Here is a 25835-nt window from a genome sequence, read left to right on the forward strand (position 1 = left end):
GAATTCGAAAGCTATTTATAATGGACTTTGAGGGGATTTCAAAAAATTAGATGTGCATTACTATGATAAGAAAGTTCTTCTCAACTTCTTTTCTTTCTTCCTTTCCTTCTCTTTCTTCCTCTCCTTCCCTCTCCTCTCCTTTCATCTTCCTTTCCTTTCTTTTCCTTTCTTTCCTTTCTTCTTCCCTCCTCCTCCTCTCTCTCTCTTTTTGCATTTCCAATTTCAGCTTACTATTCTTGGGGAGAGGGATGAGTTTTTCAGTTGCTTTTTCGTGAAACAATTTATTTCTGAATGGTGATAGAATGATTAAGCCTTCTTTTTAAGCATGAGAAATGTTCTGTAGACATGAAATGATTCTTCATGGTATAGTTGAGAAAGTGTAGGATGAAGAAAATATAAGTATTGAAATTTTGAGTCTCAAAGTATTCCTGTAACAATGGCAGCGTCAAACACTGTTCCATTGATTTAGCTCAATAACATCATAAGTACTCGACAAATAGATGTTAAATCCCCACAGAGGATGCCCTTTTAATACTTGGTAATCAAATACTGCATGTGGCCAGGGAAATGGGAAAGATGCATTATCTTCTGTGGATAAGGCAGCAGATGAAGGTGGAATTAAGAAGACTGACAACAACCAAAGATGTAGCCAGGCAGGAGGTTTAAAAACATTAAGACCATGTATTTTGCTCAGCATACCATTCTCTGATTAAGATATTTTAGAGTCCATGTGAGGGGTCTGAACATAAGCATGGTAGAATCAGTGGAATAACCATGTCTTGCAAGACTCACAGGTGGGTGGATAAATGCTCAAATGAATTACAAGTTCCTCAACCAGTTTTTAAGAGCTATCCTAAAGCAGGAGAGAATTGCAGAAGTCCGGTTGCAAGGCCTGTCAGCTCCTACAGGAAGTGTTGAGATAATAAGACAGCATCATGAAGAATCATAATGGAGAAATAGCCTTCCATTCCTACACGTGTACCCCCTAATGTGCTTCTTAGTGACATGAGAAGCTAAGCAATTGTGGGAAGATCTGTAAAAGCACTAGGAAGTTTAAAAAAAATCTATAAAAGCTCTCATTATGGAAGCTGCTCCTAGCCAAGAAATAATAAAAGAGTAACTGACATTGTAATCAGAGTTACTGATGTAGTGTTAACATGCTAGGAGAACACAGAAAAACAAAGATGTTCTCCAAGAAAAGTAATAACTAGCGGAGGATTTTAAAGTCCCTAAAAATGTAAGGAACCCTTTACTGAATTCAATTGCAGGACCCCCTGAGGTTCTCAAACAACTTTCCTTTGCAGTTTTTAGATCTCAGAGCATTTTGGTCAGATTTCTTACTAAATAGTAGAAATGAACTCAATAGTTTGAGAAAATAAATTTCTATCACTGTTTTCATGGCTTTATTAAGAAGCAGGAAGAATGTGGAAGTTGATTAATCCTCTTGCAAAGACTAACCCACTGCAAGAAGACTGATTTCTCAAAATTATGTGAGAAGCAGCCTTATGGTTTTGAAACTGTTTTGTGAGTTATTAAAAAATTAAACATATACCAAGGTCCTTGGATAACAAAAGACTGATGTCCTTGAGAAACTCTGAGATGCTGCAGATTTCAGAATGTCTTCAGGTTTATGGTCCAAGAATATACCACCTGGAGTTGACAAGTGACAAACACAGCCAGTGAACTTGCATTCCTCTCTAATGTTAGTCCCACCCCAAGTGCAGCAAGCCAAAGGGATTTGTTTTGGAAATCCTCATACAAAGTAGATTAGTTTGGAGCCAGTAGAATTTACGGTTAAGATTCTGCTGGAATCAAGCAGGTGTGGATTCAAAGCCTAGCCCTGCTACTTTCTATCTTTATGAAACTGGGCAAATTACTTCATCTTTCTGAGCCTCAGTTTAATCATCTGTGAAATGGGAATGAAAATTTCCAGAGGTTTTTTTTCTATTAGGAAGTCAGTGTCAATTATTTTATTGTCTTTTTTACTTTTTAATGTACCCTGTTGTGGTAGTGTTTTTTTTTTTTTTTAAGATGTTAGTTATTCATGAGAGAGAGTGAGAGAGAGAGAGAGAGAGAGAGAACAAGCAGGAGGAGGAGCAGAGGGAGGGGGGGAAGCAGGCTCCTTGGCAAGCAGGGAGCCCAATGCAGGGCTCTATCTCAGTCCTCTGGGATCACGACCTGAGCTGAAGGCAGATGCTTAACTGACTTAGCCACCTAGGAGCCCCTGTGGTAAAGTGTTTTTATTGTCTTATATATTTATACTCATTTTTGAAGTTGCATTATCAAGGGCAAAAGTCACGGTCTTTTTCCTCCATATGTTGTTACCTGAGTTGTCTCCATCTTGCAGAATCCCCTACTTTGAAACTAGCGCTGCCAATGGGACAAACATAAGCGAAGCAATCGAGACGCTCCTGGACCTGATAATGAAGCGGATGGAACGGTGTGTAGACAAATCCTGGATTCCTGAAGGAGTGGTCCGATCCAATGGTCACACCTCCACAGATCACTTGAATGAAGAAAAGGAGAAGGGGATCTGTGGCTGTTGAAGAGTCCAGTGAGCTACACAATAACTCAAGTGGTCTGTGTCTGTGATCTTTTCTATGGGTGACATATGTGGCACAGAGAGAGATGAGCAGGCATTATGTACAAACTGCTTCTACCGTCCCACTTAGACCTCTCCGGTTTTAAAAGTCATTTACTGCAGCTTTGTAAATATTTAAGATTCAGCCCGAGAGTTATGAGAAATATTTCACATAGCCAAAAGTGCCTTATAAAACCTTAACCCATGGCAGGAGATGGTTCAGAATTGAGGATTTTGTAGCCACAAAAGAGTGCATTTATTATGTAGAATGACTAAAGATACCATCACCTGCCTTAACATACATCAGTCCAGAGTCTAACACTCAAAATCTTAGATAAAATTATAAAACTACCCATCAGTCTTTAATCCAAATTAAAAAACCCACTTGTACTGTGGGTGACCTTGTAAAATGCCATCTAAACCACTTGAATGTTAAATAAGAATATACACAAACATCAGTTCAATGTCCTTGAGTATTAATTTATATAAACAGTCTCTTTAAAATGAATATAGCATAAATTATGCTTGTATCTGTAGACTCTGGATAAAGTGGATTGACCAATTGTATACTCACTGAGGTTTTTGTTGGTAGGAAAGGGTTTGGGGGTGAGGTTAGGGGTATCTTAATGTAGTGTAAGCAACTGAAGTGGGGCTTCTAGCTCCCTGCTATATTCCTACTGCTCTGAAGGGTTGATTGAAGGATCAGGGAATTAGATTTTTATGGCTGTATTTCACTGTGATCTGTGCGTTTATACTTAGCCTACGTGCTGACCACATTTGAACATAGCTGGTGCTTATGCTGAAGTTATTTGTGATAAGTAAGCATTTAGCTTCTTTTTTTTCATATTTATAATGTTGGTCTGGCATCCTCAGACTGCAGTTTTAATTAGCTTGTGAACTACTAATCTTGTCTTCACCATCATGCTTTATATTATTGATATTTGCAACTTGTTTTATTTTTACATTGGTGGAATTAAAGGAATTAGATTTTAATTGCATAAAATGTTTGCTATTTGGTAGAAGAAAGACGTATTTAAGCAGTTACATTTATACTATAACTCAATATAAGAAAAATGAAGCCTTAAATAGCCTATATTTTTTATTTAGATCACAGGCATTTATTGTACTCTCTGGGTCTTGCCAAGGTCATGGATTCCTCTGCATTGCCTCAGTGTCTTTATATCAAATTAAAGGTAGTTTTAAAATGTGCTTAATGGCAGGTGTTTATAAAGGTCATAGGGGACAATTCTTATTTATTAAAGAAAGTGGTTTAAGTAAATTAGATTAAAATTTCCAAAGAGCTTAATGGTTATTTAGGAAGAATTACCATTCATTGTAATTTAAACAAAGAATAAAAATAAATGTATTTTGTGGTGGCAAATGATTGGAAGAACTGTAATTAGAAATATACAGCCATGATGGAAGTAATTACTTTTACATGGTAATTTTCAAATAGCTTTTTAATTTTTTTATTATGTTATGTTAATCACCATACATACATCTTAGTTTTTGCTGTAGTGTTCCATGATTCATTGTTTGTGTATAACACCCAGTGCTCCATCCTATTTCTTTGCCACTTCCTTCCTACTACTCCCTTAAAAAACTTAGCTGGATTAATGAGATCTTATATATTTCTATCCTTGAAATGAAGACTTCTTGTAAATACTAAGAAAGTCATTGAGTCCTATGCATTTGGATTGTGTATTCCAGTAAGGAAAAGATCCAGACATTACAAGGGCAGGGTCCTAATCACAAACAGTGCCTTCTGAAGTTGCCATAGACTTCAGTTTAGCAAATCATAATTTTACAGCTACGTATCAGGCAGCACTTTATATGGTCTATTATGCAGTTAAAAAGAAGACAATATTTGTATGTTTCACTTTTTTCAAGAACCAAATAAGCAATTAGCTACATATCCCATTGGCTTTAAGCATAATACACAATTAAACATGTACATGATATAGCGCACATGCAAGAACCATCCTTAATTATTGAAATAAATAACCTGTATTGTCTTTGGAAATCCTTTGTTTGAATTTGGTATCAAAGTATCATTTTTGTGCATCAATGTATTTTTCTATTTATAAGACTGTGTAAAAGTAAAGTGTATCCTCAGTGAACTTTGTGCCAATTAAGCTTATAATTAAAAAGTGGTCTAGTCTGCCAAGTTTGTGTGTGAATATGACTTCATTATACCTCTCCTTCTGAGGTATTCTAGGGTATTCTGAGGTATTCTGGGGATTCTGCTCAGCATGGAGTCTGCTTGAGATTCTACCTCTCCTTCTGCCCTTCCCACTTGTGCTCTCTCTCTCAGATAAATAAATAAATCTTTAAAAAAAAAAAAGATATAAGCTCCATGACAAATGGGACTCAGGCAGCTTTCTTCAAAATTGTGTTGCCACTACACAGAAAAGGACCACTACACAGTAGGTTATTGGTGAACTGCACAAAGGACTTAAGTGGCAGCAGGGTCAAATGAGTGAGTTTTCAAATAGGAGTCTGTTAATGTTCAAAGAGGAGTAGAATTTGAAAATAAAAACAGCTTCAAAAATGTTTAGACAGGCTCACATATGTTTGTGGTTTATGTGAGAAATTAGGAAATCTGAGAAGTACATTCTGTATCTTAAAGTTGATGTCAAGATTGCTAACAATCTAAAAAGGGAATGTTTTGATTGTCATTTTTATAAACTGGAAATTTCTGTATGGTATTTCCAGGTCTTCTATTTTTGGCAATATTGGTGACTATATAACTGGAAAATTCTTCCACTATAAAACATTTAGATAATGCTGAATAAAATATAATGAATGTATTTTTTAAATGTAGTGTTGATCTCTCAATAAAGTAAGGGAAATATCCTGCAACCACCCCTTTCCCCCACAAAATAGACAATAACAAGGGCAACAGCAATGGCAGCAACAGAGAGAAATTTCAACAACCTGATACTGAGTGTGGTTTGCTTTTGGTTTCATTTCGCCAGTATTAGTAATCAAGGTGCTTAGTTTTAGTGACTACATGCCATTAGGAGAGAAAGTGTTGGATATGGCAGAGGTAGGGCCCTGGAATGGAGAAGCCCTCACCCCCAAACAGACAAAAATCCAGGGCCCACTCTATGTCTTAGTCTCTCCTGAGAAATGTATAACCTTTTACACAGGTTTAGGGTTCAAATTTATAGTACCTATTTTTTTGTCTGAGAATGCTAAGCCAAGAAGTTAACATAAAAAAGTGATTTGTGGTTGGTAATACCTCTGGACTACTTAGTAGAAGCGAAGCAAAATCTTTTCAGAGAGAACATCTCCACCCATACTTTACAGGACTCTTCCAGAAAACACTGTACTAAGGATGAACTCACAATTAAAAAATGACAACCCATTCCTTCCCTACTCTCTCAGCCTCAATCATGAGCAAGGGTCAGTAAACCCAAAGCAGCAGTATTTTACACGTGAGGACTTCAAATAATATCAGATGGGGACCATAAAGTAAAAGTTTAAGAAAATTACAAACCTAAGAGGAGTTGAAACATCTGGAAAAAGAAGACATTATTAAAGATAAAAGATTGGTTTCAATGAAAAGACTTCATGTATGAGAAATACAGTCACTGATACTCAAAACTTAATGGTCAAAAGTTAAATGGCAAGTTTGACACAGTTGGAGAGAGAATTAGTGAACTATAAGCCAGGTTGGAGAAAATTACACAGACTTAAGCAGAGATAAAGAGCAAGTAAGAGAAGAGATACAGAGGAAAGATAAAAGCTTCAATTTATGTCCAGTAGGAATTCTAGAAGAAGCAATTAGAGAAAATAGAAGAAGCAATATATGAAAAGAAAAGAGCTGAGGATTTTTTAGTAATGATAAAACACATACTTTCAGATTCAGGAATCATAAGTCTCAAGCAGGATAAGTGAAAAGAAATAGTATTTCCAAGATTTTAGCTCAATTTATTGGATGTGGAATACATGTCTTTCTTTTCTCATGTATACTGTTGTAATAATTGGAAAGAAAAAAGCTTTGAAGACTGGCTACTCATCCATTCAACCTAAAGTAAAGCACTGAATATGCTTATAGGCTGAAAGGAACAAAGCCTCCAATGAAACTTTAGGGTATGGGATTAAGAGCACAGATAAGGGATGTGGCCTCTGACATTGAAGTTAAGAGGGGGATGCTGGGTGATCATGTAAGTAAGAAGGGCAGGAAATTTCTTATTTAAGTAGCAGGATAAAACAGAGTTGGGAAGGAATTGTGTAAATAGCTTGGGAGGACTGCTGAGACTCTTCTATAATTGTTGATGGGAACAAGAGAGGGAGAGGATTAAACAAGGATAAAATAATTTTCAGTGTCTTGGTTGACAATGAAGTATTGGGCAAATGTTTATTACTAACATTTCTGGTATGGGCCTTTGTGGTAAACATTGTTCTGGAGTTACTACTCAAATTATTAGAGAAGAAAAGTAAATATAATTATCAGATAAAAGGAAAAATTATATGTATTTGTAGATTCTAATTAGACAAACTGATTCTAAAACTGAAAAAATAAACTTTAAAGAATAGCCAGAGAAACAATGCATAAGAAGGCCAAGAAGGTGAGAGGAGGGCTGCAGGTAAACCCAGTTATTTAAAAAGTTGTAACAATTTAAACATTTTGGAACTGGCACATAAATAAAGTAGAGAGTCCAGAGGTAAACCCATAAAGAAGTGACATTTTGAATTAGGGAAATGATGCATTATTCAACATGTTACTAGAAAAAAAACAAAACTGGAATCCTATGTCATTTATACTTAAGTAAATTCCAGATTGGCTGAAAATTCAAATGTGAAAAATACTGTAAAAATAATGGAGAAAAATCCAAAACAAAACAAACAAAAAAGATTGGATAAGTTTGGATATATACAAAGAAAACATTTCTGGATGGAAAAATACTGTAAGCAAAGTTTAAAATATCAGTAAATTGGGAAACAATATCTAAATGTCAGCAAAGCACTAACTTTCTTAATATGTCAAGCGATGTTAAGAATCAACATGGTAGAAAACTGTAAAGGACATAAACAGGCAAGTCACAAAGCAAAATAGATTTCGAACATTTGGAAAGATTCTTAACCTCATTCATAATTAAATAAATGCAAGTTAAAATAATAATGAAATAAATTTTAACCTCAGACTGGTAAAGATTATTTTTGACAAGGATGTAGTGAAATCAGTATCTTATTGGTTGTTGTTGAGTGTTAATTGGTAAAACCTTTTAGAGAGTATTCAATATTATCTTCCAGATTTTAAAAGAGTACCTATTATATCCTCTGACCTAGCCTTTTTCTATGTAGATAAACTCCCTTTTGGAAAAAAAAGTATATCAGTAAGTGATAGAGTAGGCATTTAGATGTGAGCTGGAGGCAAGGGAAGGTGATAAATAGGTTACATATTAGAAGTCTGGGGGCACACACCCAGACTTTGTGGCTTCCAAGACCCTGGGGCTAACAGACCAAGAGCCACAGGTGCAAAACTGGCTCTTCTCTTCCACCTCTGCCCCAGGGTAACCCCTAGACTCATTATAATATATTTGCATTGCACTTTTTAGCCACGCCCCATGGGCAAAGCTGCAATGACAGTTTGGTACAAACCTTGTAGGGTCAAAAACTCCCCCTCCCAACCCGTGAGAGGAGTACCCCAAATGACTGGAAGCTGCATCCATTAGAGACCGCGCCTCTATGAAGAAGACCCCCGCTCCTATAAAAAGAAAGAACCCCTATAGTCTTAGGGCAGTTGCCACCTCTGGGCCAGCCTACTCTCCCACCTTAAGAGTATACTGTCCCTAATAAATTGCTTTCTGCATTCTATTTTCCTTCTATCTTTACTGGAGTGCAGAGCCTTAGGTAAATCTTTCGTGGGGAATCCAAGAATCGACACCTCCATTCACACAAGGTAGACTATCCTACCAGGAATATAAGGATGCTTATTATAACAAAAAATAGGAAACAAATGTCCATCCATAAGCGACCAATTAAAATGACACCTTCATATAATCGCATATACATACAAAACTAGGAAAAAGAATGTTAGGGGCTCCTGTGTGGCTCAGTGGGTTAAGCTACCCACTCTTGATTTGGGCTCAGGTCCTGATCTTAGGGTCCTGGGATTGAGCCTGGTGAGGGGCTCCACACACAGCAGGGTGTCTGCTGGAGGATTCCCTCTGCCCCTCACCACGCTCACGTGTGCTCTCTCTCTCTCAAATAAATACATCTTAAAAAAAAAGAGAGAGAATGTTAAATATTCATTGATAATAAAATATTTATGTGCTAGGAACTATTCTAGGTATTGGAGCTGTAGCTACAAACAAAAAGACAAAAATCCCTATCTTCATGGAGCTCTTATTCCAATAATAAGGGACAGATAACAGTGAGATGCACAGAAGGGTGGATAGGATGCTCATTAGTGTTAAAAAGAAGAGGGAGACGCAAGCACACAGAAATAAACATGTTTGTCTATGCACAGAAAATCTTTGACAGGTAATAAAAGGAACCGATTGCCACCGGGAAGGAGGTCTCGAGGTCTGAGGAGGGAACCTTTGTTTCCTACGAAAATGTGTTTCTCACCACATGTATATTAATTAAAAGGGGGAGGAGAAAAGGTGAAAATCACTACAAGTCTTTCAAAAATTGTTGGTAACGTTCTCAGCCTCAGAGAATCATATGCTTAGGTCGTAAGTCCGAAGTAGGTTCTCAATACCGCCACCCCGCTACGCTGGGGACGCCAATCAGGGGCGGGTATAAGGGCAGGCAGTGGAAAAAGGAGTTCCTAGAGGCATCCCAGTGTGTGGAGAGTCGGCCGGGGACAAAGCACAAACCATATAAGATATGAGTAAATGCTGACGTTACAGGGTATGGTAGAGAGGAAAACTAGGCGCTGTGAGAACGAGAAGGGAGAGCAGCGCCACGTTTCACTTCCTAAGACCGAGGGCAGGGAGGCCGATTTTGCAGCTCTGCGCCTGCGCCAAACGGCAGCGCTTTTGCTCCCGCGGCCGCTGGGAGGCGCCGAAACGTTCGGACCTCGTTCCGAGGCTCTCAGGGGCAAAGGACGCTCGCTTTTTCCGGGTCGGGTATTGAAGAGAATCACTTCCTGTGACGGAGCTACGTCACTTCCACTTAAGATTGGCGTCTGGTCAGTGGGAACCCACGCGGTTTCAACATGCGTATTGAGAAGTGTTATTTCTGTTCGGGCCCTATCTACCCCGGCCACGGCATGATGTTTGTCCGCAACGATTGCAAGGTGAGACGCCCAGGACCAGCGCGCTCTCTGCGACGCTCCCGCGAGCGTGAGGCCGCGCCAGCTCGGCGCCGGCTCCTCCGGCGTCTGGGGCGTTTGGCTCGGGTTTTCCGCGCTGCCTTCACAAGAGGGTGATTTTACGAGGAGCTCTGGCCTTGTCCTGGACCTGGGGAATTTCTCCTTGTGGGTGTCCCGAACCGCGCTGGTCACCAGCCCAGCCTTGGAGAAGGCTGGCGGCGGTGAGGTTCCCCAGTTACTTGAGCCAGCGCAGAATGGAATCTAGGGGTGTGTTCGGGCAGTTTGGTCACTCTTGTACGTGAGTGAAGTTTTTGAATTCAGTAAATTTTGTTGAATGTATGCCCAGTCAAGCATCATTGCTAAGATCTGTGTCCATAGAGATGAGTAAGACTTGGGAATGTCCGTGACGTGTAGAGGTTGACTGAAATGTTGCCTGTGGCTTAGTAGTAGTTACGTATTACGAAGGCGGGCGCAGGTGAGTTGGGGAGGGTCATATATGAAAAGGCTCAGAAAGGAGATGTCATTTATCCTGGATCTTGAATGTTGCGTAAAAAAGTGAGGAGAGTACATTCTAGGTGGAAGTAAAGTGAACGGTTGAGTAGAGGCTCAGCGAAGCAGTCTAAGGAAGTGAGTGGATTGTATATCGTGATAGAGGCTTGGGGTAAGGCTATAAATACACATGTAAGTCTGTATATAAAAAGATACGTACATAAACAAAATATAGGGCGCCTGGGTAGCTCAGACGTTAAGCGTCTGCCTTCGGCTCAGGTCATGATCCCAGGGTCCCAGTGTTTTTGTGATATATACACACAGGTTTGTGATCTATATACACAGTTTGAAATGTTTATACCTCATTTTGACCTTTTTTTAATGGGTCACATCTTCTAGGTATAATTCAACTTAAGATTCTTTGTCAAGATCCATGTACTCCAAAGTAGTACTTTTTCTCTTCAGATTTCCTCTACATGTACAAATTGCAGTGTGTTCTAAGACATTACAAAGTAATAAAATATGTATTTTGGACTTCTACTGAGTCCCAGTAAGCCATTTCAGGGGCACATTGAAGCATCATTAAATCATAAGTTAGCACTGATAAAAAGGGTCGTATCTTCTGGGATAAAGCAGGCGGGAAGCCTGCTTCTCCCTCTCCCACTCCCCCTGCTTGTGTTCCCTCTCTTGCTGTATTTATCTCTGTCAAATGAATAAATAAAATCTTTAAAAAAAACAATACAAACATAATTATGAGGCCTGGTTGCGATAGACTTTGATACATGAATTTGTCTTATGGTAGAACGAATCTCATTCTATGTTTATTTAACACATTGTTTCTCAGAATTCGACCTTTCATATTTGCTTCTGAATAACTGGGCACTTGTAAAAAAAAAAAAGATTCCTCGTTTCCACTAGATCTATTAAATTGGTATCTTTTTGGGGAGGAGAAGAGGACCTAGGACTCTATATTTAACAGGTGACTTTGATATGCCAAGGAATTACAGATCCTATGTCATCACCTTATATCTCTTATAGACGGAAGATATCGACGTCATTAGTTAGGAGCAAGGGGTTCCTGCGGAAAATGTGGGACGAAAGCTAGGTTTAGGAACTTGAAAGAACATGCAGAAGATTTTTGAATACCTGCTCTCAGGAACATGATAAAAAGTTTATAGAAACGAACTAAATGATTGTTAGGTTGGCATTTAATTCACAGTGGGCACTATGGCTTTGTAGATGATCTGGTCATCATAATTTTATGATTTTTGTCGAGCAGTGCTTCTCAGGTGGGTATAGGAATTAGAACAACAGATCATGGGAGCTATCTAGAGTTGGGTGTTAATCTGGCAGACACAGTGGAAGTTCATGTTGATGAGGAAGTCTGTATTGCTAGCAAGGACAGGTTTGAATTGGCTGGGAGCCAGCTTACTCTTGGGCATACCAGTGGATCCAAAATAGAGTTGGCTGGGGATATAAGAAGCAGAGGCCCTGAAGCACTAAGGAAGATAGGTATCTCATTTTTTTCTGTGTTAGTGATTCCCAGATCTGTGTCTTTTTAGCTCTAGTCTGAATTTTCCAGTGGATGGGGAAATCCTGTTTGTACTTAACAGTGAGCCTACTGAAAGAGTTCCTAATTACCTCAAATCTTTTTTGTTTCTGAATTAATACTGTCATATGCCTAGACAGTTTTGCTAGAAATGTGAGTCATCTTTGAACCTTTCACCTTTAAATTAGTTATCAAGTCTTATCCATCTGCCTGTGCAGAGTATGGTGGTCTTTGTTTTTTTTCTGCCCTCCCACTCTGGTTCCAGATTAGGCACTAGTCACTTTTATAGCCTCCTAACCAGTCTTTCTGCCTTTTTCCTCTTAGCTTTTGAGACTGTTTTTCATAGAAACCTCCCCTCTTACGCTTCTTGGGTAGCTTCGTAATGGTAGAATTAGTGTTAATGTTCCATATTTTCATATACTTTGCAAACATAAAAAAATACAGGCACCCTTAATGAGTCCTTAATAAGTGTTCAATCAGTGGAATTTAGGAAAGAGTTGAACTTTGAAGCTGAAGTATTAGATCATTTGTTGAAAACTGAGGATGATGTTAGAGGACTAGCTTAAAAGGAAAACTTGGCGCCTATGAAGTTTTGCCTCACAATCCATCCATCACCTACCCCACCATATATTTAACCACTCCCTTATTTTGTATTTCCATATTACTTAAACATGTATCATTGTATGTATTGTGTATGCCCTGTCCTGATTTCAATGTCTCCTTTGTAAATTGAGACTATACAATGCTAGCCTAAGCTTCTCAGGGTAGAATACCATATTTTAATTATTCTTGTATCTCTAGCACCTGATAATATCAGATACATGGTAGATCCTTCTTATTTGTTGATTGAATTCTCTTCACATCTCCAGTGATTCCATTCTCTTCAGGTACTTCATTGTCTTTTTTAGTTAACATCTATTAGATACAGAGTTCAAGTAGACTTCGCTATCTTTCCATTGGCTCTGTTTGGAATTGAGGAGACCCAGGACAAGTTCAGACATCTCATTTGGTATATCTCAGAAATGGGGACTTGTCTAGGAGTTATCTAGTAGGTATTAAACGTAGGAGGCTTTTACTTAAAAAGGTAATAGTCCTTTGGGCTGAAAATACAAAAAAAAAATTACTGATAATGAATTCATAGTGGGGTACTGCAGGAGACCTACTTGTATTCATATATTTCTGTTTGCTTTGAAACTAATTCAACAATATAGACGTGTTTTGACTCCTGTCCTCTCTAGGAGGTACTGACCTGGACCAGATTAAACTAGTATTATACTGTTTCTAAGAAAACTGTGTCCTAGTGTGTATAGGGACCTGCTTGAATTCCCCCATAGAACAAAGTGTACATAAAATGAAAAGTATTTTGGCTTGTGATATATACACACAGGTTTGTGATCTATATACACAGTTTGAAATGTTTATACCTCATTTTGACCTTTTTTTAATGGGTCACATCTTCTAGCTATGATAATTCAACTTAAGATTCTTTGTCAAGATCCATGTACTCCAAAGTAGTACTTTTTCTCTTCAGATTTCCTCTACATGTACAAATTGCAGTGTGTTCTAAGACATTACAAAGTAATAAAATATGTATTTTGGACTTCTGCTGAGTCCCAGTAAGCCATTTCAGGGGCACATTGAAGCATCATTAAATCATAAGTTAGCACTGATGAAGGGTCATATCTTCTGGGATAAAGGTGTAAAGAATTAAAGTATTGAAGAATTTTCCTAGTAGACCTATAAATAAATACTTAAGAACACAAATCTATACCCAGTGTTAGTTGCTTTTTGAAATTATTTTGTGCTTTTAACAAAAAGGATAGAACCAAAGGAGTTTCAGAATAGGTGTTTGAAGCTTTCACCCCCATTGAGGTATATAGCAAGTGAAATTTGAGAATTATTGTTAAGTAGGAAGGGATTTAAATAAATGACTTTCCTTGAAACCATTGTTACTATTCAAGATGATTATAAGGTTTTATTGTTAATATATAAAAATGGATGGTAGTTTTAAACCATATATTTGGGGCCCTTCAGCCATTAGTTGTGATGATATTTGATAGTTAAATAATAGTCAAAAATAGTTCAGTTTACATTTAATCTTACATGTCTCACATATTTCTAAATGGTGTTGTAAGTAGAAGGAATTGTTAGTGAGAACCATTGTCATTTCTCAGACTTTGCATTATATTTTGTCTGGCATGCATAACATCCTAGGATAGAAACATTCTTAATGTTGACTCCATTATTTTAACTTTTCTTGTAGGTATTCAGATTCTGTAAATCCAAGTGTCATAAAAACTTTAAAAAGAAGCGGAATCCTCGCAAGGTCAGGTGGACTAAAGCATTCCGTAAAGCAGCTGGTAAAGAGCTTACAGTGGTGAGTATAGTTAATTTTAACTTTTGTGTGGGAGGGTTATTATTAGGTATTAAATGTAATTTAACTATAACAAGACTTTCTATGATAAGATTGGTGAGTTATTTGTATTTGGCTATTGTAATAATATTCTCACATAATCCTAAAAACCATAAATCTGTACAATTCTATAAAGGAAAAAAATTCCTAATTCAATTTATGGAAGTGATTTTCCTTATTCTCAAAAAACCATTTTTTAGCTCCTGCAAACAAAAGGGAGAATCATTTAAATGGATTGGGGTGAAGTTAGAAATTACTACTCAAGGATTTTGAGAGGAAGCTAAGAGATAAAAGGATTCCTGAATACCATTGAAGGCTCTGATGAGATTTGTTGTAGACTCATTTGTTAGTTTCTGGATTTCCTTACAGGACTTTGAGAGCAGAGAAGTGTGTTGATTGAAGGAGGAATAGTGGGAAGTCAGGGGTGAGGGAATTTATGCATGAGTGTCCATCGTCAGGTTGTTACTGAGTTGGTAGAAGGGCCTGGTGAAACTTGTCCACATTTGACCCCTATAAAAGGAGGACGTGAAAGCTGCTGCACAAGCTGCCTTTGAAGGAGGAAGATCTTTAAACTGTTCCTTCCCTCCATGACTTACTCTTTCCCACCTCTCTACTCCTTTAAGGGCAGTTTCTAAGCAGTTGCTATGAAGCCCCTTCCTGGCTTCATTTTCAACGAATGGGAAGAATTTATTTTGACAAGATGCAAAGCCAAATCACATTTATTTATTTTTTTTAAAGATTTTATTTATTTATTTGACAGAGTGAGAGAGCACAAGCAGGGGGAACAGTAGAGGGAGAGGGAGAAGCAGGCTCCCCGCCAAGCAGGGAGCCCGATGCGGGACTCGATCCCAGGACCCTGGGATCATGACCTAAGCCGAAGGCAGACTCTTAACCATCTGAGCCACTCAGGCGCCCCCCAAATCACAATTATTGTCACAAAAATAATTTCCAGTATGGACAAGAATAAATAGCACTTCAAACGCAAGTGACAACTGCATGAGTGAAGAAAGGATGCCAGTCACAGTCATTTGCTGGTGACCAGTTACCTTGTCATTGCTGAGGTTATTGTGATTGAACAGGTCATGTGTATATAATGAAATAGGTAAATACAGAGTTAGTGCTGTTGCATTTGCCTATCTCAGATAGATTTGAAAACTAAGAAACAGACCTGTAGTTTTTCTAAGAAACCTGTAGTGTTTCTAAAATTGTTTCACATGTTTTAAGGTAAATAGGATTTATTAACTGTCAAAATACCAATTACATTTAGAGGGGACCTGAAAAATTTCTGGGAGAAAATTTGTCATGCAGAGCAGCACCACATTTATTTGAAGATGTGTAGTTGTACACCTTTATGCTATAATAAAGGTATATAAATACTGAAATATATAAACATGATAGGTATATAGGTTGAACAATATGAAGTTCTCAATGTTTAACTCTTTTTTGATCTATGAAAAGTGGTAATTCATATGGTTCAGCCTAATAGAAAGTTTTCTGCCTGTGAGTCTCATCTAGGAATGGGAAATTAGGGAAGCCTCTTCAATTTGTTTGAAATCTCCATGATTGTTATATGACCCTCTGAAGAATGGGGCTGATACCCTCCTCCTCTTTTCTTAAAGATTACTTTTATATAGATTGATATTTTCAGTAGGGCTGTCTTGTATATCTGATGTGTAAAGGAGAAGTAGTATGAAAACTTTGGCGTTTGCTAGGGTCACCCTGGGGAAATCTTAATATGTGTCTGTGGTTTGAAACACAACTCTTGTGACAAGGAGGATAAGTTTTTAAGAAATGTTTCTTTTGTATCTCTCTTAAAACCATATTTTCCCCTTTCTTACAGGATAATTCATTTGAATTTGAAAAACGTAGAAATGAACCTGTCAAATACCAGCGAGAGTTATGGAATAAAACTAGTAAGTTACAAAGAATTATCAAGAATTTTCAGGAGAGATTATTTTGGGATATTACTTTGAATTTAATGTTTAAATATGAATATTCTTTTCATTGGTTAGCTTTTATTCTTAATTTTCATTTTAATGGTTCTGTTGTAGTTGCATCTTTTATGATAAGCTGCCCCCAATTTTTTTCAGAATTGGCTCATATAGCCATTATAAAAATAACGTAGGGGCTCCTAGGTGGCTCAGTTAGTTAAGCGTCCAACTATTGGTTTCAGCTCAGGTCATGCTCTCCGGGTCGTGGGATCGAGCCCCACGTTGGGCTCTGCACTCAGTGTGGAGTCTGCTGGAGATTCTCTCCTCCTCCCTCTGCTCCTCCCCCTGATCACTCCTCTTTAAAATAAATAAAATCTTTAAAAAAGTGTAATTATTAGATTCGATATTATTTGGAGTGTCTATACAGAGACATAAAAAGATCTAAAAATCTGAGAAGAATAGAGGTGGAGATTTCTTTTTTGGAGTGAGTGTGGCATAGTTAAAATATACACAAAACCTAACATACTTTACAAGTTTAAATAATTTGGTTTAGGGATATAAACATTATATTCTGTATACCTTATGAAATGTAATGCTTCTGTAAAATTAAAAAGTACAGCACTTAAGGTGATAATTATATTTCCTAAGAGAACTTCTAAGTGCATGACTTAGGTATAGATCAAGCTATAGGCTACTGAAGTTAAAAGCAGGGATAACTAGTCCTTGTCTTTTTTCATTTTTCTGAAGTAGGCAGAGACTAATGAAAAAAAAAAATCCCATATGTAGTAAAACTAAATTCCTTAAGCTAGCTTGTAGATGCCCCTATGTGTGTGTTTGAGGCCCTTGGCCTTGACTTTTCTTCTCCCTGCAGCTGTCTTATGCAGTCTTTAGCCATTTCTAGGCTTGGGTGTAGAGGTGATATAGTTGGTTTGTTAATTAGAAGTCCCCAGGGCTCAGAGTCCTGTAGACTTTATCAGTTCTTTTTTTCTTTTAAGATTTTATTTATTTGACAGAGAGTGGGGGGAGGGGAATGGGAGAGAGCAAAGCAGGCTCCCTGCTGAGCAGGCCCTTCCACCCCCCCCCCCCCCCTTCCTCAATGCAGGGCTCAATCCCAAAACCCTGGAGTCATGACCTGAGCTGAAGGCATACACTTAACCGACTGAGCCACCCAGGTGCCCCGACTTTATCAGATTTGAATGGATCATAGGCAGGGCATCCTTTTCATCACCTTTTGCCCAGTCATAGCACTGCAGGGGAGGAACTGAAAAATTAGGGTCTTTGTGGTAGTATTTGTCACCCTCTAAAGCTTTTTATCTTCCTAGACCATGTGGAGAAATCAGAGTCCAGTTTTGGAATTGCATTTTCCACATGGCCTTAAGTATTTTGCCTTTTTGTGTTTTGTTTTGTTTTGTTTTTTTAAAGATTTTATTTATTTGACAGAGACAGCGAGAGAGGGAACACAAGCAAGGGGAGTGGGAGAGGGAGAAGCAGGCTTCCCGCGGAGCAGGGAGCCCGATGCGGGGCTCGATCCCAGGACCCTGGGATCATGACCTGAGCCGAAGGCAGACGCTTAATGACTGAGCCACCCAGGCGCCCCTGTGTTTTGTTTTTTTATTTTTATTTATTTATTTATTTATTTTTTATTTTTTTTAAAGATTTTATTTATTTATTTATTTGAGAGCGAGAGAGAGAGAAACAGCATGAGAGGGGATAGGGTCAGAGGGAGAAGCAGGCTCCCCGCTGAGCCGGGAGCCCGATGTGGGACTCGATCCCAGGACTCCGGGATCATGACCTGAGCCGAAGGCAGTCGCTTAACCAACTGAGCCACCCAGGCGCCCTGTTTTTTTAAATAAAAGTCTTTCCTTCTGTTTTGTAATTAGAGGAAGAGTTAATTTCTGAAAAGTTGATTTTACTAGGTTTATTTGGTAAGGAAATAACACTGATTCAAACTCAAGGATTTCTGGAGAGATTAATAGGATTCTTTTTTTTAATTGAGGTATAATTGACATATAACATTTGTTTAAGATGTACAACATAATGATTTGATATTTGCATATATTGTGAAATGATCACAGTAAGTCTAGTTAACATCTATCACCACACATTTTTGATAAGAATTCTTATGATTCTAAAAGGCAAACTTGTCAAGGACATTATTAGAAGGTCCTAAAGCATTTCTATATCCCATTGAATTTTATTTAATTTTGGCCTTTGTTTTCTTTTTTGTTACTATCTGATAGCCGCTTCAGATTTGATTTCCCACAACCCCTATTTCAGTATCATAGGTCTGTAAGCTAATCTGTTGACAATAGTTTTATATTCATTGCTTACATTTTTGAATCATGTGAAGATGTGGACTGAGCAACCTTTGTTAAGATGCTGATGTCAACAGTAGGAGAACTTCAAAAACAAGAATACTGGGAAGAATAGTTTGTTTTTATCCCTCATGTCTCTGTATTTCAGATCAATTTTTTAACATCAGGTGCTTCTTGCATTTAAAATTTTCCAGTAATCTGGAATATTTGGAAATACAGTGTCTTACTGTTTGGAAAGGATTTACCTGCCACTTCTTTGTTTATTTCCCTGCTGAGTAACTTTAAGGTATAGAAATACTTTTGAGTACTAGATCTTGGTCTTATCAATTTTTGTTGAAAGGCAAAGAAAGAAAAACATATATCTAGCATTTTTAGCATGTGCAGATTTAGAGTTGACTTTCTCTTAGACTATTCATACAAACATCATAGTAATACCAGCGGCCCCATGGGGCCTTCTGGGGAGTCTTGTTAAAATGCAGATTTTGATATAGCATGTCTGGGTGGAGCCTAAGATTCTGCATTTCTAACAAGCTCTCAGATGATGCCAGTGTTGCTGGACCCCAGATTACACTTAAATGTGTTGGGTTTTTGTTGTTGTTGTTGTATTCACTTATTTTTAAGATTTTATTAGTGAGTGAGCACGAGCAGGGGGCAAGGAAGGGCAGAGGGAGAGGGAGAAGCAGACTCCCCAGTGACCAAGGAGCCCGATGTGGGGCTTGATCCCAGAACCCTGAGATCATGACCTGAGCCAAAGGCAGACACTTAACTGACTGAGCTTACCCAGGCATCCTGCACTTAAATGTTTTTATTTTGACTTAATTTTAAACTGAACAGAAAAGTTGCAGAATTCCTTCATCCAGATTCCTCAAATAACATTTTACTAAATTTACCCATTTTCTCGCTCCTTTTCTTTCCTTCTATAATTTTCTGAACTTTAAGTTATATACATAAGGGGCACCTGGCAATACATAATGCTTTTGTCCCTAAGTAGTTTAATAGAACTAAAAAAAATTGAATATTTCCTAAAAAATAGAACATTCTCCTACATAACTATAGTGCAGTTATTAAAGTCAAGAAATTAGCATTGATACAGTATTATCATCTAATCTCAGACCTGTGTAAGAATAGTACATGCCCTGGGGCACCTGGGCAGCTCAGTCGTGGGGCGTTTGCCTTCGGCCTGGGTCGTGATCCCAGGGTGCTGGGATCAAGCCCCGTGTCGGGCTCCCAGCTCGGCAGGAAGCCTGCTTCTCCCTCTCCCACTCCCCCTGCTTGTGTTCCCTCTCTTGCTGCGTCTTTCTCTGTCAAATAAATAAAATCTTAAAAAAAAAAAAATAGTACATGCCCTGTCTCTTTGAAATTTTAATAGTTTGCGAGTTTTTATATTTCATGACATTGATAGTTTTGAAGAGTATGTTTCAAGCATTTGGTATAAAATCCCTTAATTAGCTTTTGTCTGATGCTGCCTCAAGATTAGATTTGGGTATTGTACATTTGGTAGGAGTACTATAGATGTGATGCTGAGTTCTTATCGTTGTGTCCTGCCAGGAGGCATGTGCTATCCATTGGGGTCGTATTACGGGCCATGTTAACTTTGATCATTGGTTAAGGTGGTAGGTTTCTTCACTGTAAAGTTAGTATTTTATCCTTTGTAATTAGTAAGTATATTGTGGGGAGATATTTTAAGAGTATGTGAATATCCTGCTCTTCTTCATAGCCATAGAATGTAAGAAGTTAGATTGGGAGTGTGTGCCCAATATGGCAGCCACAGGGGCTGCTGAGCACTTAAAATGTGGTTAGTCTGAATCCAAATTTGCTGTAAATGTAAAGTATGTGATTTTTGAGGACTTCATATGAAAACAAGCATAAAATAACCTCAGTTAATTTTTATATTATGTTGAAATGACAGTATTTTGGATATATTGGGTTAAACAAAATCTGTTATTAGATTTTGACCTGTTCCTTATTTTTTACTGTGGCTGCCAGAAAATTTAAAATTATATATGTGGTTTGTCTTAGTGCTGGAATAGATTCTAGAGTGTATTTGGATTCAGCTTCTCTACACATTTCCCAGAACAGTTGGATTTTAGTGGTTGGGAATATGGTAAAATAATTGGTTCATTTTACCAATATTCATGTGCAGATCATATCCCAGACACTGGAAGAAATAGTATTTATGCCCAGAATGGTGCTTTTATTAATGGAGAGGACAAACTAAGAAGGGATAAGTTGCCATTAATCCCGATTCTCTGTAAAGTTTGAGAAGCATTGGGCTGGTTTAAAGTAGAAGGAAAATTTAGTAGCAGTAAAGGCTTTTGTAAAATAAAAATAGAGATATATTTGCGAAAGATAAACGGTGATGTCAGCCAAGAGTATTTACCTTCTTCAGCTGTTTTAGTAGGGATTGTTTTTGCAATGAGTTTTTGATTTAATCCATTTCTAAATGAGAATAAAGGGGAGTGATTGTTAAAGCTCTTGCTTGGATGTGCAAAAATTTGCTAACTCTTATGAATTTTTTTTGTAGTTGATGCAATGAAGAGAGTTGAAGAGATCAAACAGAAGCGCCAAGCTAAATTTATAATGAACAGGTATGAATGAATATATGTATCAAGTAACTGTTGGAAAAATAATTACTAGTAGGGATCCAGAGATTTTTTTTTTCCACTTTTTGTTTTCACATAACCTCAGAAAATTAAAGAAATTAATAGTATAAAGAACTTTTATATATTCTTTACTGTATCCTTATCTCTATAGTAAGTTGAAGACATGATGCCCTTTTCCTGAGTATTTTTCAGTGTATATATTCTAAAAATAAGAGCATGCTCTTATATAACCATAGTGTAGTTACCAAAATCAGGAAATTAACATTGAACAATACTATTATATAACCTACAGACCTTAGATTTCACCAGTTCCAGGCATTTTCTTTATAGCAACAGAAAATCCTGGATCTTGCATTGCATTTAGTGGTTATATCTTCTCAAGCTCTTTTAATCTGGACACTTTCTCATCTTTGTCTTATATGACACTGACATCTTTGAAGAGTACAGGTCAGTTATTTTATAGAATGTTCCTCAGTTTGTGTTTGTCTAATGTTTCCTCATGATTAGATTCAGGTTAGGTATTTTGGCCAGAATATCATAGAAATGATACATAAGAAGGACATACATATTAGGAAGCACATGTTGTCCCAAGTGACTGATCACTTGGTTAAGGGGTATCTGTCAGTTTTCTCCATTGGAAAGTTTTTTCCCTCCTTTTAATCATATCTTAGGGGAAATACTTTGACACTCTGTACAAAGAGTCCCTTATTTCTCAAACTGGTGCCTACTGGTGTTAGCATCCAGTAGAGTCTTGTCTGAATCTGTTACTATATTGCTGCCAAATGGTGATTTTTCTAATTCAGTAATTTCTTTTACACTTGTTAGTTGGCTTTCCCATATAAAAGAACTTTTCCCTTTTCCAATTTCAGAATGTATTCCTTTATTAATTATTCATATATCTGTGTATTCAATTAGTTGTCATTATTTATTTTGATGTTCTAAGTGCTCCACATTGGCCAGTGGGAGTTCCTTCAGGCAGGCTTCCATGTCATTTTGACAACCTCATCTTTTTTGGGATGTTTTCTTGCTTTATGGCTAACAAGATGTGGCCTTATCTTGTACTTCGCTGGCCCCAGCCTAGAATTGCTTTTTTTTTTTTTTTTAAAAGATTTTCTTTATTTGATAGAGACACAACGAGAGAGGGAACACAAGCAGGGGGTGTGGGAGAGGGAGAAGCAGGCTTCCTGGCGAGCAGGGAGCCTGATGCGGGGCTCGATCCCAGGACCCTGGGATCATGACCTGAGCCGAAGGCAAATGCCCAATGACTGAACCATCCAGGCGCCCCTAAAATTGGTTATTTCTTTAGAGTTATTTATTTTTGATCTCATCTCTACTTAAGTGTGCCATAGAAAAGCATGTGCAAACAGCTTTCTGGCTTTAAAAAAAATGAAGCGTTACAAAAAGGGAGCCTAAATGTTTGGGAAAGACTGTTAGCATGTCTGTCTAAAATGAATGTCTTATATGTTTTGTGTTCTTACAATTACTGACTTAGGAGAAAAACATCTAGGCACTTTAGCAATTAGAGATTTACACTATATTTGTATAATAGACATTGATGTCTGAGATTTAATTCTTTCCTTCAATCACATTTCTTCATTCATTCAGCGAATATATATTAATCTCCACATTATTCCCAACTAAGTTAGGGATACAATCAATGAATAAGTTGGTAGTGTAGAAATCCTAATTTGTTAAGCTTATTAGGAACTAGAAAATAATTTTGAGTTCTCATTGCTCATCTGTGGCTAATAAAATTTATAAATTATGAATTAATGTCTTTTAAAGAAGTTAAAGTAACTGAAAATTTGGCTTTGATATGTTTTATCCTAGATTAAAGAAAAATAAAGAATTACAGAAAGTTCAGGACATCAAAGAGGTCAAGCAAAACATTCATCTTATCCGGGCCCCTCTTGCAGGTAAGTACATTACACAGGAGTTCTCTTTCAGTAGAGAGCTGAAAAATCTACATTGTTGTAGTCCATGTAAATGGGTATCAGTCAACTTTTTATGGGTATTTTTTTATGTAAATACCTCATTTATGATATGACTTGGTTTTTAAAAATATGATTTATACAGTGTATTTCCCAGTTCCAATTTTATTGCGTATGGTATTTCTTTTCCCCCTTCATAAAATCATATTCCATAAGCTAGTCATAAAGATTCGATTAATTTCATAGATTTTGCTTCATACTTGTTTTTATTAAGAACAGTGTTTTGTAGGAGTGGTTTTCTTACTTTGGTTGGAATGGGAATTACTTGGGGAATTTAGTATAAATACAGAGGCCCAGGCCTTTTGAGTCTGAGCTTTGGTTCCTTAGTAGCTCCCTGGGTTCGGATACTGATTTTGATACTCAAGTTTGAGAACTGCTGTTTTGTATTAAAACATTTTTTGTGTGTAACTTGCCTGTAGTCACCCATTTGGGCAGTTGTTTGTGTGCATAGTTTCTTTTGTGAGGTGCTGGAAAACCAGTTTTCTACTCAGCTGGCACCGGATACCATCTGTTATGTAATTTACTTATGCAGATTACCTAAGGGAGAGAAATTTTGGTGAGATTTAGTTGAGTTGATTCCTGAATGATTCCATGCCTAAACTTTAATAAAGGTCAAATTCTGAAACTGCACGTTGAATAGATTTATGTAAAAGTCTTAAATAGGTTAATTTTTGTACCAAATTTTATTAAAACAAAAATAGGCAAAAATCCTTCAGCATTATTTCATAATCTCATAATTTTATGTATAGGCGATAATGAACTGACCCCAAAACAACAGGAATGAACCATTATTTAACTTTTTAGGTAACCCTCTGAGGGGAGGTAATCCAGGGGGCCAGGGTTCCAATCCTAGCTCTTTGACTTACTGGGCTTACTTAATGATTTGGTACAATTTCATTTGTCTCTGGGTCTCCGTTGTCTCATATTTAAAACGCAGGTTGTTAGGAGGGTGAAGTGAACAAATGTGTATGGAATGCTTACTTTATGCATGGCATATTGTAAGACCTGTGTAAGTTTAGTTACTATTCTTAAATTTCTTAGAAATGGTTGTCATTTTAGAACATCTAAGATCCTTTATAAAGTGTTGATATGAGTTTGGCAAGGTCACATTGAATTGATAGTTTGTTTTTTTTTTTTAAGGCAAAGGAAAGCAGCTGGAAGAAAAAATGGTGCAGAAATTACAACAGGATGTGGACATGGAAGATATTTCTTAAAAATCTCACTAACTTTCTATATTTGAAAATCTCTTTAGGAGACTAAGAACTTCTGAATTATCAATTTATATCTTAAGTAAGGTCACTCAAATGAAAGGTAATTAAAAATGCATCTCTCCTACATTGCTGTCTGTAAAACATCAGATATTATGGATGTTAGATTGCATCTCCATTGTTAAATCTTCGCTGAGAGTTTACATTTACATAAGTTGTGCAAATTCTCTTTGTAAATACAGAGTGAAGTGTGGACATAAACTGGTCCTGCCATTTGGATAGTGGCACTAGGCAGATTTGTGTGTGAACTAATGACAAAAATTCATGGCTAGCAATATGTACAATAAATTTTCTTTGCAGTAAAATATTCCCTGTATTAATATTAAAGAAAGGGGGCTTACAACAAGGAACTAAACCTGTATGATAATTAGTTGCAAGTAATCTTTTAATTTGTTTTGGTTTCTTAGCATCTTAGAAGAGCATATTGGCCTCACATATTGAAACCTAATTATGTTATACTGTTTTCACCTGCTTTAAGTGTTTTGATGGGCAGCTCTTAATGTTGGGGGTGAGAGCTGAATAGTGTGCTCCTGAAATGGCACCATATACTTTATACTTTGGAGAATACTTAATTCTGAGATTCCTGATAGAACCAGATACATTTTTCCAGCATAGCAATGATTTAGAAGCAAAGGAATCGCAGTGCCTTTTAAGATAGGTTGTGTGGTTTTCTTTTATAAAGCTCCTAATTGTTTTTGGATAATAAAATTTATGGTTTTAGCATCACAGATTATTTGCACATAAGATCCTTTTTTCTAAAGTAAGTACAAGTTTTTTGTTTAAAAGGTACTAAAAAAAGTATTAATTAGTGGGAAGAAAATAACCCCCTCCCTCCCACATACTACTGAAGCAGGAGATACATTTTTAATTAAAAATATGTACTGAATGTTTAATGTTTTTATATTTCTACATTATTTGCAACTTTAAGGATAGTAAGTAACTCAGTTTTTATATTTTTTGAGGACAGAACTTAGAATAAATTATAATCTTAGGGTTATAAAATTATAAAGAAATGACTAAATTTTTATTTCAGTATTAGTGAAAAAGTGACTGATCACTGGACCAGGTGTTAGAAGACCTGAATTCCAGTGTGGCTTTTGCCTTTGTGTTACTTGTAAAATATAGCTCATTTGTAAACAACTTTATTGATAAAAACAATTAGGGAAATGATATATGAAACCAAAGACATTTGTTAAATTACTTGAAGTTTTCACTCCATAGATTTATGTTTGCTTTAATAGAGACATGTTTAAGATTACCTACTGTTAGCAGATTTCCTACCTTGTTAGTTAGCAAGCTATTGCCTTGAGACCATCAATTTGGGAAATTGAGCTAAAAGGAAGAACTGACATTGCATCTCAGGTTTGACATCCTGACATTCTCTTAAATGTCAGGAATTCATAGTATTTTGAGACCTCCCCCCCC

At 37.1% G+C, this 25835-nt stretch overlaps 2 protein-coding genes across 2 annotated transcripts in view; both read left to right on the top strand.

Annotated features, from left to right (window-relative positions):
• RAB27A (RAB27A, member RAS oncogene family) overlaps positions 1-4748 on the top strand; it is a 69367-nt gene extending 64619 nt beyond the window's left edge. Inside the window, exon 7 of the mRNA XM_036078275.2 lies at positions 2348-4748. Coding sequence (XP_035934168.1) covers positions 2348-2546 — 199 coding nt within the window. The 3' untranslated portion in view covers positions 2547-4748. The remainder of the gene's footprint in view (positions 1-2347) is intronic.
• A 4923-nt stretch (positions 4749-9671) lies between these two features.
• On the top strand, positions 9672-25138 carry RSL24D1 (ribosomal L24 domain containing 1). Its single transcript, XM_036078280.2, has 6 exons — positions 9672-9836; positions 14153-14266; positions 16143-16215; positions 21073-21136; positions 22982-23067; positions 24283-25138. Exons 1-6 carry the CDS (start codon positions 9756-9758, stop codon positions 24354-24356), a joined length of 492 nt encoding a protein of 163 aa, XP_035934173.1. The 5' UTR covers positions 9672-9755; the 3' UTR covers positions 24357-25138.
• Positions 25139-25835: the final 697 nt, after the last annotated feature.

The sequence above is a fragment of the Halichoerus grypus genome, chromosome 8 (genome assembly GCF_964656455.1).
Source record: "Halichoerus grypus chromosome 8, mHalGry1.hap1.1, whole genome shotgun sequence".
In the NCBI taxonomy this organism is placed as follows: Eukaryota; Metazoa; Chordata; class Mammalia; order Carnivora; family Phocidae; genus Halichoerus; species Halichoerus grypus.

Bases quoted from the DNA above. Each gene is read 5' to 3' on its own strand.
- RSL24D1 (XM_036078280.2), top strand. From the start codon at position 9,756: ATGCGTATTGAGAAGTGTTATTTCTGTTCGGGCCCTATCTACCCCGGC. The intron at 21,137-22,981 runs GTATGAATGAAT...GTTTTATCCTAG, and splicing joins GCTAAATTTATAATGAACAG to ATTAAAGAAAAATAAAGAAT. The intron at 23,068-24,282 runs GTAAGTACATTA...TTTTTTTTTAAG, and splicing joins TATCCGGGCCCCTCTTGCAG to GCAAAGGAAAGCAGCTGGAA.